Below are 12,404 nucleotides of genomic sequence, written 5' to 3'. Positions count from 1 at the left end.
TCTTGGGGTCTGCAAGAGCACTGTGTAGAAAATATTGGCTGTTCCATGGAACAGCATGATTCCATGGGGCCTCAGTGTTTCTGGAGCGTTTGGCCTGGCTGGGATCTGGAATGATGAAGAGATGTTTATATTGCTATGGCTTCAATAAAGACAGCAAAAAAGAGAGAAGTGTTCAGGTAATAGCTTTATAGCTGACAAGCATTTGCAGTACTGAAAACTGTAACCCTGCATGCAATGAGCCAATCCACGGCTAGATCCCAACTGAAGAAGAAGAAGAAAAGTTGGTTCTTATATGCCGCTTTTCTCTATCCGAATGAGTCTCAAAGCGGCTTACATTCGCCTTCCCTTTCCTCTACCCACAACAGACAGACACCCTGGGAGGTGAGTGAGACTGAAAGAGCCCTGATATTTCTGCTCAGTCAGAACAGCTTTATCAGTGCCCTGGCGAGCCCAAGGTCACCCAGCTGGCTGCGTGTGGGGGAGCACAGAATTGAACCTGGCTCACCAGGTTAGAAGTTTGCACTCCTAACCAGTATACCAAACTGCTGGATCTAGTCAGTTTGAACTGAAACTGACCAATAGTGTGCACCTGTGGGAAGATCCGTTGTGCTGCACTGTTTATAAGTTGGGGCTTTTGGTGGGGTTTCCAGTTTTAGTTCCAGTTTTTGCCTCTTTGTACCTTGACCTGGGATCACAATAAAGAGCTGCAATGAACTCCCAGTGTCCTGGTCTCTGAACCCACAGATCTAACTGAAAGCTTCCTATTTACAAAATTAGAAGTTTTGCATTGGTGATAAATAGGTCTTTGAAAACATAGTCACCAACAATCTGTCTGAATATACACCCACCTCATTCCCTTTCTGTTTAATTAGCAGATACATGTAACATCACTTTATGCTAGCCTGATAAACAGTGCCATTGATTTTTCTCTGGTATTTCATCCCCTTAGTGAGAGAAATGTGGGAATGTCAATTGCATCTGTGTCTGACTCATCATTGCACGTGGAATTATAGTTAATATGTTTTAATTCTTCCCATGGTGTGATTTGTTCCCTCTGTTGGTATGTGAGAAGAGCTACCCCTTAGACTTACCAATACGTGGGAAGTTGGTTTCACAGATGATTTCACTGCACAGTTTCACCTTTTGGGAAAACCTCCAAGAGGGTCTGAAACACCATCATAATACATTTTTAATATTCTGTCTGTCTTCTTGATCTTTCTGTTTGCCAGTCCTCTTGTATCTCGTCCTTCTTTCCTCCTTCTCCAAAAATGTCATAGAGCAATGGTGCAATCATAGCACAATCTGCTCTAAGCAAGGTTACCGGTCTATCAATTGAAGATATATTCTGTTACACTTTTTAGAATGTGGATCTAGTTAGTGGTGTTGGAAAACTGCTGATGGAAATACTATAGGAAAGAGGATTTCACTTGCATTGGTGTTTGTTAATCCTACTCCTTAACTCAGAGGCTCCAAGTAGCTCAAAACATAAATATAGAAACAGATAAAATAGAAAAATTAACAGACCTCACACTACCAATCCAGCAACACCGCTGTACTAAGTAATTATAAATAGCTAAGAATAACCTGCAATCACATTATGCATATAAAATGCAGAAAAATCAGCATACTTTGGATTAGTAGAGCAAAAACTTCAGCTGTTCAGTTTAAACCAGTAATAAAACCACAAGGTAAATCTGTCCAACCAACCAAAAAGCACATTTTGTTTCAGGGTAAGAGCTACCAAATGGAATGACAGTTCAGATCTTTTTACTTTTTCCCTCTGTAGCTCAGTAAGGAGAGACAGCGCATGCTTGCTAGATGGAACAAGACTACTCATTGATGGGAGCCATTTTGTGAGGTGAGATGGTGGAGAATGGCTTGTGTGTCTGAGTAAACATGAACTGGTATACGGTGAGTCTTTGTGAAAGAAAGCAAGATGGGCAGAAGTGGGGTTCAGGGAGCTAGCATTTTGAACCTTAAGATTTGAACAGTTTGGTGATTTTTGCTCCCCCTTTCGGTGTAAAAGACGAGGCAAGTTTGAGACTGTTGTATAAAACTGGAGCTAAATGGCTGTGGTCACAATCTGCATGGAAATTCTCCTGTGGAAAAATCAATGAAATGAATGGGACGTCCAAGAGCTCTGCTGTAGATGACTTTGGTAAATTTCCAGGGCCTTTCCGCACAAGGACCAACGTTGCTAATTGGTTTCACAAAGCGGAAATGCTATTTTTAAAAGTGGAATCTCGGCGTTCCGCATACCTGCATTTGTAGTGGAATCCAGTAGCGTTTGATTCGTTCCCCACAGGTTTCCGGTCTCGTAAAAATCACTAGAAAGGAAGCAATTTTTTCTGTGCTTGTTCCCGCCCCTGGCCGTCAATCAAACAAACAGCCAATGGGCGGTTGTTATCATGCTCCGCAAAAGCCCCTTTCCCTTTAAGCACAGATTTTAAAAAAAAACACATACATTGCAATGAATATGACTTGATTCTTCCTAACGTAGAGACCCATCTAGCTGGCGTGTGAGCTGGCGAGTCATCATTACCACGCTCCCCCAAGTGAAAAAAAAATCCCGCCCCCCCCGCACGGGTGCGATTTTCGGCCGAAAATAAAGGGAACTTGCAAACAGGGGGCTGTGTTGTGCTTGGGGACTTAGCGGAGCTTTAAAGCACTTCTGTAGAGGGACTGTAGCCGGAGAAGCCTCGCTGGGTGAATGAAGCCTCGCTGGTTCGTTGCTTTCCCCGCTCGCTCCGAGGAAAAAAAAAAGGCGATCGCTTTGCCAGAAGTTCGGAGGAGAGAGCCAGGGGGAGGGACTTTGTTGCAGCCGCTGCATTGAGAATGCACAGGTCTTTTTAGCAAGTGTTGCAGGTTGTTGGCAGGAGTGTAGCGATTTTCTGAGGGTGAATGCACTTTTCTGGATTCACCGGAAATCGCTATTTTAGCACTAGTGCTGCAGGACTGTGTGCGACATCATGCGGAACAGCAAATTAGTAGCGTTTACCATTTGTAAGCCTTCTGCTACTTTGAACTCGTGCGGAATGGCCCCCATTGTAGACTGAATTTGAGTTCAGGATGAATGCCAGGCATTGAGAGGGTTAAGCATCACTGCAGAGTGAAGAAGACCGGGTCCCTCAGCGCTTCCTACATGTTTTAAATCTTCTAACCACAAAGCCCTGCTTTAGGCATCCAGATTATTTATTTGCAAAATATACTGGCTGAGAGACTTTGAAAAGGAGGTGGGAAAGAGTTGCTCATGGTATCATCCACAGCCTATGCTATACTGCCACCTAGAGAACCCAGAAGGTGGCTTGGGGCTGTGGAATGAAGTGGTGTGAACTGTGTGAATTGTCAACTTTTCAAAAACCCGGAGGCAATGTTCTACAAATTGTCATTGGCCTTGGTATACACCATGGTTCCTAGTCGAACTTGTTTTACAAGCTTTCATATCACTTCAGAGATGTTCCTTGGTATAGGCAGAAATAACCTACAGAAACCAGACCAGACTGTAGTAACAGATGGGTACTTTTTGATATGATTGTCACGGGTACTTATTGCATAGTGTCTGTGAAAAATAAAACATTCCCATACACCCATACATTTATGAAAGGCTTTGCTTTACATCTTAACAAGTGAAGGTTAGTTGCATGTCCATGTTTCTGTCTGTCTGTCTGTCTGTCTGTCTGTCTATCTATCGTTTGAATTTATATTCCGCCATTTCCCAGCAGGCTCGTGTTCTGAAAAAGGGGGACTTGCTTCCCTTTGTCTTTGAAAGACTAATAGACTGTGGTGTAAACTTTTGTGGACCTTCACGAAATATGCAATTATACACAAACACAGGCATAGAAAAACAATTACATACCATCAGGGGATCATTCACTTGCTCATCCTCCAACAAAATATAAACAGTTGTCATCAACTATTTTTAAATTTTATTTATTTGAAACACTAACTTGCCCCTCTCCCCTGAAAAATGCTGCTTTCCTGTCCACATAGGACTAACACACCACTCTCATATAAAATAACGAATGGACATTAAAAATGGTAAAATGTATTATTAAATGGTAATGGTAAAAATGGTAAAATTCTCACTGAGACTCAAGGCAGATTACATAGGACACAAAGAGAAGGGGAAAAATGTAATCATACCATATCGGATGTCCAATGAATAATGCAATAGGACTAGGAAAAGAAAACTGAACAGTGCCCATGCAACAAGTCTAAGAATACAAAATACGATGGCACCTTTCTGCAATATTCTATTCTGCTTCAGTTCTAATTCTATTACAAGAATTTCCTTCTAAACATTTCTACTTTGCATATTTTATGGAATGATAGTACTTTGGGGGACTTCCTAGCCTCTTCAGGCAAGCTGTTCCACAAGGTGGGAGCCACCACCAAGGATGCATATGAGCGGGCAATCTTACTAGTTTTGTAGGCAAGGACCTTCAGAAGCATAGTAGGAGAGGCAGTCCTGCAGCTATGTGGGGCCCAGGCCTTGAAGTAAGCTCAGTCACTGAGTATTAGCCTATGGAGTAACTGTGAGATGGGTGTGACATGCATGGCACTTGCTAGTGCCTGGCCTGCTACATTCTGTGGCAACTGGAGCTTCAAAAGAAAAATTCCAGAGGTTGACTCCAGTGTGAAACTGAATTCTAATTCACTGGAAAATTTGCCATTACCTCGCTAAGCCTCAATACGTTTCTGTCACACAACAAGAGTTAAAACTACGTATGGCTGGAAAGATACTATCATCTACTGCAGCTATCGTGTACAACCTTGCCTCCAATTGAGAGTTAGTCGATTTAAGGTCTTTACTGTGTGATCCTAAGAAGGTTTACTTAGAATCTTACGCGGGTCTATTCAAGGGAGCGTATTCTCAGAAACGTATTCTCAAAATGACACTGTAAGTGCCACAAGGCTCCTATTTAATGCTTGCCGCACTAGAGTTATGCAGGTGGGTGCACTGCCTGAGACAAACATTTGGTTCAGGCAGTGCATCCAGTGAAGTAAGGTAAAACACTAGGCCTAAACTTCTCATATTTATTTATGAAATTTATAAGCTTAAAGACCTGCTTTAAATCCCACCCCAAAGTGTTCAGTTAGAACATAAAAATGAAATATATGCAAGCCTTTACGGCCCACTGAAGAAAGGCATCAAGGAATGAGTTGCTTTGTGTACTTCCTAAATCAGGAAATGGAACTCAGAACCTGGTATCAGTTGGTGTGGCCCTGTAGATCCTTTGTGAATAATAGGCACTAATGGGCACTAACTGGTTGCAGAACTTTGAATTCATTTAGTGTTGGAGTCTCATAGAGCAGGTCTCCGAGGTCTCTGGACCACTGCTGCAGGAGAGCAGCACAAGTGATGGATTTTTGATGCAGCCTGCAAATGGGACAGTCCAGCAAGTGGCCTGTCTTCAGTTCTGTCTTCCTGTCTTCAGTTCTGTTTTCTTTCTTAACTTCCTTCCCCCATTTCTAGGCCAGTATCCACGGAAACTAAGAGGTATTGTGGCAAAATCCATCCCATAAGTGGTGAGCCGGTGGGTCTCTTCATTCCGAGCGAGGCAGCCGAGAGAGGATTCAGTGGAGATGTGAAGCTCACGCCTGTTGTATCTCTGTGTCCTTGCCAGAAACAATTCCCTAACCAGCCAGTGAGAATAGCTGCTCTCTGTATCCTTTTGTTGTATACCCTGAGAGGGCCTAGTTAATATTCCAACCAGTCTTGTACATTATATAAATATAATATATAAATAAAACTCCAGAAAATAATATCCCTTTTTCAAATCCATTATTTAAATAAGCAAAAAAGATTCTTCACCTTTTAGTTTCCTCCCGGCGGCGGCAGTGGTGGTCCCTGAATATTTTGGAAAGCAAGCACAAAACAATAAGTGTGTGTGTTCAGTTTCCTCTCAACTTCACAGCTGAAATCATGGCTTTGGCATCCATCTTACCCCTGGCTTCTTGCATGCTGCTTGGCCTTTCCCCTCTATTTTTGAAATCTGGTACCTGTATATTAATTCACTTAGTGGGTTGGATCCAAACAGTAATTCTACTAGTGAACAGTGAAGGATGTAGTACGTAATTGACCAAGTGGAAAAGCTGGCTGGATCTAAACAATTGCCCTGTTTATTAATAGAAAGTGAAGAAAACATGTGTCTTAAATGTATTAACTTGAGGCCGGGGGGGGGGGGGAGTTTGAATGAGGTGAAGGTTTTCTGATGACATTATGAGTGTTAGCCATTGATCAGTGCGGCAAAGTTGCAAAAGTGACATCACAGGAAACAGATGTATTTGGATTAAACCCCAAAGGCTGTACTGCTGTAAACATTATGCATGTCTTCACTCTTTTTCATCTTAGAAAATGCTTCTGCTACTGTTGGGGTCACATTACTACTCCTACTCCTATTAATCAGAAACGACTCACGGTAGGTTACATTAGAATAAACCCCCAATACAAAAAAACATAAAACCCCATAAAAATCAAACAACAACTCCATTGACGAGAAAAATAAACCCCCTCCTTAACCTCCCATGTTCCCCACTCCATCAGTGCCTCAGGGCCCCAATTCTTAGGGATGCTGATAGTTCTTGGTTGTGGAGGGGCCCCTTGTGGAGGGGCCCCTATGATCTCCCACACCCTGGCCTCAAAGACCTGGTGGAAGACCTCCATTTTACAGGCCTGTCTGTTGTTTAGTCATTAGCAGGTTATAGAAGAAGAAGAAGAAGAAGAGTTGGTTCTTATATGCCGCTTTTCCCTACCCGAAGGAGGCTCAGAGCGGCTTACAGTCGCCTTCCCATTCCTCTCCCCACAACAGACACCCTGCATGTGGGGGAGTGCAGAATCGAACCCAGCTCGCCAGATTAGAAGTCTGCACTCCTAACCACTACACCAAACTGTCTCTAGGGTTGCACTATAATAAATGGTTCACAAAATTAGTTGGATACATGATTGCTCTGTATGGCTTATTGTAAGGTGGATCCTGTTATGTAATTTCTGTACTGCTTAATGTGTCATACTAATATGTTTCATATGTTTCAATGGACTTCGGGGAATGATAGAGGACAGGAAGGCCTGGAGGATCATTGTCCATGGGGTCGCGATGGGTCGAACACGACTTCACACCTAACAACAACAACAATATGTTTCAGTTTCTTTCTGGTGGTTCCAGACTTGTAATATCCTAATGCAATGGTTATAGCCAGCTTGGTGTAATGAGTAAGAGCGGCAGCTTCTAATGTGGAGAGCTGGGTTTGATTACCCACTCCTCCACAAGTCACAGCCCTGTTAGAGCTCTTTTCACAGAGCAGTTCTGTCAAAGGCCTCAGCTCCACCTACCTCACAGGGTGTCTGTTGTGGGGAGAGGAAGGGAAGGCAATTGTTAAGCCACTGAGACTCCTTCAGGTAGTGTAAAGTGGGGGTATAAAAACCAATACTACTTCTGCTGAATCCCATTTTGTTAACTGTACTGGCTCCCTCTACCGCCTGGAGTCCCTGTGAGAAAGGCAGACTATAAATAATGCGAATGAATGAATGAATGAATGAATGAATGAATGAATGAATGAATGAATGAATGTATGTATGTATGTATGTATTTATTTGTGACAACTGGCTCAGGGCTACCTCTAGCAATAAATACTTCTTGCCCTAGTCAGTATCATTGAATAACTTATTTGCCTTTTTCCTTAGCCAGCAATATATATATATTTATTTATGACCCGGCAGGCCTGCCTGTGCTGCACCCTACCACAAAAGCACTGCATTCTTTTTTTGAAGGTCTTTCACACTTAGCAGCATGGGAGAGATATGGTTACCAAGCAATACTCAATTCAGATCCACATTGGGAAGAGGGTGAATGTGATTTTAATTGTTTTTTCTTTCTACTTTCAGCCAAATATTTATTATATCCAGAAGGCACCCAGGAAGGTGATGAAGTCTAAATTCAGGCACAATGGAGGGATTGCTGGCTGTTTCTTCATACCTATGCTAGACAGTTGTAGCAACATAAGACGCAAGTCTAGTGGCATCTTAGAGATGAGCCACATTTTATTTCAATAGGAGCTTTTGTGAGGTACAGCTCACTTCTACAGATATGGGAGGGGAGATCATACTAGGAGTTCTTCTTATGGGGAAAATTATAAAAGAGCTCGGGGAGTTGGCAGCAGTACGGAACTGGGAGAAGGGCTCTGGAATGAAACTGGATATTACATTTATTTATTATTTATTTATTATATTTATACACCGCCCTCCCTGGAGGCTCAGGGCGGTTTAATAAAACGTATAAACAATACATGAAACAATTCATAACATAAATAACTAACATTGATACTAATAACTGATAATTGTAACAGTGCAAACAATGCAACAGTGCAAACAAGTCCAGAGCGCACTGATGGATTTCTGGGAGGGAGGGAGCAGGGGCCCTTCAGATGTTGTTGGTTATGCCTGGTCTCAACCAAATGCCTGGTGGAAGAGCTTCTTTTTGCAGGCTGTGCGGAATTGTTTTAGCTCTGTCAGAGTGATTTGCTTTGTGTTTGTGGAAACCCTGCATCAGAACAGGTAATCTGTAATTTTTCTGAGGGCATCATCATGATCAACTGGAACGAAAAAGCAGAAAGTTTTCAACAGGGTTGCCAATCTCCAGGTGGTGGTTGGAGATCTCTTGCTATTACCACTGACCTCCCGCTAACAGAGATCAGTTCCCCATGAGAACCCTACCACTGTGAAAGTTGGACACTATGGTATTATACCCTGCTGTGGCCCTTCTCCTCCCCCAAACCTGCCCTCCCCAGGCTCCATTCCAAAAAATCTCAAGGTATTTTCCAGCCTGGATCTGGCAATCCAAGTTATGAATCATTTTTATGAACAAAGGACTTCACTATTATCACTTCCTGACAAGAACTCTTGAAGTTTGGCAAGAAAGAGACAGCAACTCACACAATGATTGGTGCTTGTGTCTCCTATGTCAAAACCAGCAATTTCCATCCACTATACAACACGGGAGTGATTTAGGGCATTAGATATGTGAGGAAAATTTCCTCACTCGTGTCTTGTCTAAACTGGGCCCTTACTAAGAGCATGTCAGTGTATAACCTGTTCAAAACCACTGATCCGTATTCTTGATAGGCTAACAATGGGTATGTAAGCAAAGTGACCTTTTAAAAAATAGAGGTGTTAGCCATGTGGAACACTGCTCAAGTTAAGTTTTTCTTTCATGGTTGATGTCACATTTTAATCATGCCTCTGACTGCAGGATTCTTTGGTGACAGCAAACTACTAGCCCACCACAGCTATATGATATTGTTATCCTGGACACTTTGGTTAAGCTAGCCTAGAAATGAATGAAAAATTCATGCTGTACTTTACAAAACACAGGTGTGCAGCCCCAAACACATGAAGGTGAGACGTCTCTTGGTCCTGGTCATTCTGCAAAAAATCACGAGTTTTCAAATTTGCTTCTTTAAAAAAATTTAAATGCCTCTAGAACTGGGTGGGGCAGTGGACTGGGAAGTGAAAATGGCCCTAAATCAAGCCCAGCTGAGTTGTTCCTGGGGTGCTATAAGCCAGGGGTAGTCAAACTGCGGCCCACCAGATGTCCATGGACTACAATTCCCATGAGCCCCTGCCAGCGTTCACTGGCAGGGGCTCATGGGAATTGTAGTCCATGGACATCTGGCGGGCCGCAGTTTAACTACCCCTGCTATAAGCCATCATTTAAAGGGCTGCTGAATGCAGCAGGGCCAGCAATGGACGCTGTCTGACTATACAAAAAGGCAACTGTGCAGGTGGAGACAATGGGTAATCAGATGTCAATTACCAATGAGGTGTCTGAACCAAGTGGCCCCTGAAGGACTGATAGAGTTGCTGTGGTTTGGCTACCAATACCGCCCTAGGGCAATGGCCCATGTGGAGATTTCCCTGTGTGAATTAAATGGCCATTCTGTCCTGGGCAGAGGAGAGGAAGAAATCACTCCTTCCCCATATAATTTTGTTAAAAAACAAAAACTTATGGTAAACTATAGCCCAGGACCTATTGGAAAACTGGATTTGATTCCCCACTCCTCCACATGCAGTCAACTGGGTGACCTTAGGCTAGTTACAGGTCTTAGAGCTTTTCTTGCAGAACAGTTTTATTAGAGGTCTCTTAGCCTCACCTTCCTAACAGGGTGTCTCTTGTGGAGAGAGGAAGGGGAAGGCAATTGTAAGCTACTTTAAGACTCCTTTGGGTAGCAATAAGCAGGGTAAAAAAGCAACTCTCTTCTGAAAGTAATGTCATATGACTTATTCTCTCAGATACAGCAAGACCTGATGTCAGATATGAACTTCACACCCCTCTGAAACAGAGCCCAGCACGTGAGGAACAGAAGATGCTGCTCTTCCTCTTTCTCAGTTATTCCGATCAATTTCAGGACAAGCCTGCCTATAATTTCTGTATGTAGCATTATACATTCTCTGTATAGGACAGTATATGGGTTAAGTCAGTGGTCCCCAACCTGCGGCCCGCGGCCCAGTGCCGGGCTGCAAAGGCCATGGCGCCGGGCCGCAGCTCCCTCTCCCCGCCCCCCCCGCAGTAAAAAACTTCCCAGGCCGCAAGCTTGCGGCCCGGGAAGCTTTTTACTGCGGGAGGGCGGGGAGAGGAAATCAGGGCTGCGCCCGCGCATCACGCCATGCGCGGCCGAAATCGTGCATGTGCGAAAGTGCTGCGCATGCTCGATTTCGGCAGCGCATGACGCATTCGCGCATGCGCGGGTGCGGCCCACTACCCTGCCGGTCCCCAGCCTCAGAATGGTTGGGGACCACTGGGTTAAGTAACATGCAGGCTGAGATTTGGGGAAAGTTTTCTTCAGAGGCTGGCCTAAAGGACAAAAGTAATCCAGAATGCACTAAAGCTTCTTTCCCCTTGAATATTTAGGGCCATTTCGCACGGCTTCAAAATAGCACAATGGTTGCTAATTGAAAACGCTACTAATTTGCCTTAACGCACGACATCGCAGACAATCTGCAACACTCCTGAAACCAATCAGCAAAAAGCGCTTCGTTGTAGCGCTTTCAGGGGAATCCAGAAAAGTGGATTCACCCTCCGGATAGCGATACACTCCTGCAACCAATCTGCAACACTAGCGCTAAAGACCTGTGCGTTACCATTGTTGCGGGTTCTTCAAAGTCCCTCCCCCTGGCTCTCTCCTCCGATCTTCCGGCGAAGCGATCGCCATTTTTTTTTCTCCGAGCGAGCGGGGATAAACGCACCAGCGAGCCTCTTTCTGTTTAGAGGCTTCCCTGGCTTCAGTCCTTCACCTTTAGTCACTAAGCACAAACCACATAAAAGCCCGTTTGCTGAAATAAAGTCCCTTTATTTTTTACACATTAATTCAGCCGAAAATCGGGCCCGTGAGAGGGGGGGGGGATTTTTTTTTATCACTCAAGGCAGCGTGCCAACGATCATACAATCAAACGACAGCTCACATTAGGCAGCTGGATGGGTCTCTCCGTTGCAACGAATCTACCTAGATTCGTTGCTATGGGTCGGTTTTTTTTTTTTAAAAACCTTTCTTAAAGGGAAAGGGGCTGTTTGGGAGCATGCTAACGGCTGCCCATTGGCTGCTTGACGGCCAGGGGCGGGACGAGCTTGGCAATAGCGCTTCCTTTCTAGCGATTTCTGCCGAGACCGGAAGCCTGTGGGAAACGCTAAAAAACGCAACTGATTCCACTACAAAGGCAGGTATGCATAACGACGAATTCCACTATTTTAAATGGCGATTTTTCATTCCGCAAACAATTTGCAACAAAGATCCCCGTGCGAAAAGGCCCTTAGATCTGAGCCCAGTAGTACATTGGAGGCAAACAAGGCTTTTAGTGTGTAAGCTTTGACTCTCAAAGGCTCATCCCAACCAACTCCCACCCCAATCTTGCAGTTTCTAAGGTGGAGATGGAGACAGTAATAAGAAAACATCTGGACTGTATTAATATATATTGATGCACAACTCTTGCATTAATTCTTGCACTCACTACTTGCAGTTTGAGAATTCTGCCTCGTCTGCCCATTACCTGATTTTTGTCATTTCCACTCATGAGGTGCAGGGAATCGGCGAGTGATCTTGTCTCATCTCTGCCCTATTCTCATGTTCAGTGAGCAGGCTGTGAAGGGCGCTATCCAAGAAGTGCTAAATAGGGTCTTGGAGCAGCACCACAAAATAGCCCAGGTGAGATTGTAATGATAGATGGTTAAAAGTACTGAGGAAAACAATCTATGAGCTAGTTTCTCACCGGTTCTGCTCACAGGATGGGTTCTGGAGAAATTATATCCAGGCACAGTATCCCATAAGGGAAGCAGGTTCTTTTGGTATTTTGCACCACTGCTGTTTAGTGTTAGTCCTAGGTGCAAATTCACACTCAGCAATTGTTTGTTCAG

General features: G+C 43.9%; 1 protein-coding gene across 2 annotated transcripts in view; it reads left to right on the top strand.

Moving 5' to 3' along the window:
- TOP6BL (TOP6B like initiator of meiotic double strand breaks) overlaps positions 1-12,404 on the top strand; it is a 33,810-nt gene that overhangs the window by 15,419 nt on the left and 5,987 nt on the right. Inside the window, exons 7-11 of one of the 2 annotated variants that reach the window (XM_077328960.1) lie at positions 1,787-1,858; positions 5,477-5,667; positions 7,697-7,846; positions 10,289-10,426; positions 12,068-12,195. In XM_077328960.1, the coding sequence (XP_077185075.1) occupies positions 1,787-1,858; positions 5,477-5,667; positions 7,697-7,846; positions 10,289-10,426; positions 12,068-12,195 (679 nt within the window). The remainder of the gene's footprint in view (positions 1-1,786; positions 1,859-5,476; positions 5,668-7,696; positions 7,847-10,288; positions 10,427-12,067; positions 12,196-12,404) is intronic. The other variant, XM_077328969.1, reaches the window with a different exon arrangement.

The sequence above is a fragment of the Paroedura picta genome, chromosome 1 (genome assembly GCF_049243985.1).
Source record: "Paroedura picta isolate Pp20150507F chromosome 1, Ppicta_v3.0, whole genome shotgun sequence".
NCBI lineage: Eukaryota > Metazoa > Chordata > Lepidosauria > Squamata > Gekkonidae > Paroedura > Paroedura picta.
The sequence above is the reverse complement of the archived record's forward strand: the minus strand, read 5'-3'. Positions and strand labels throughout refer to the sequence as shown.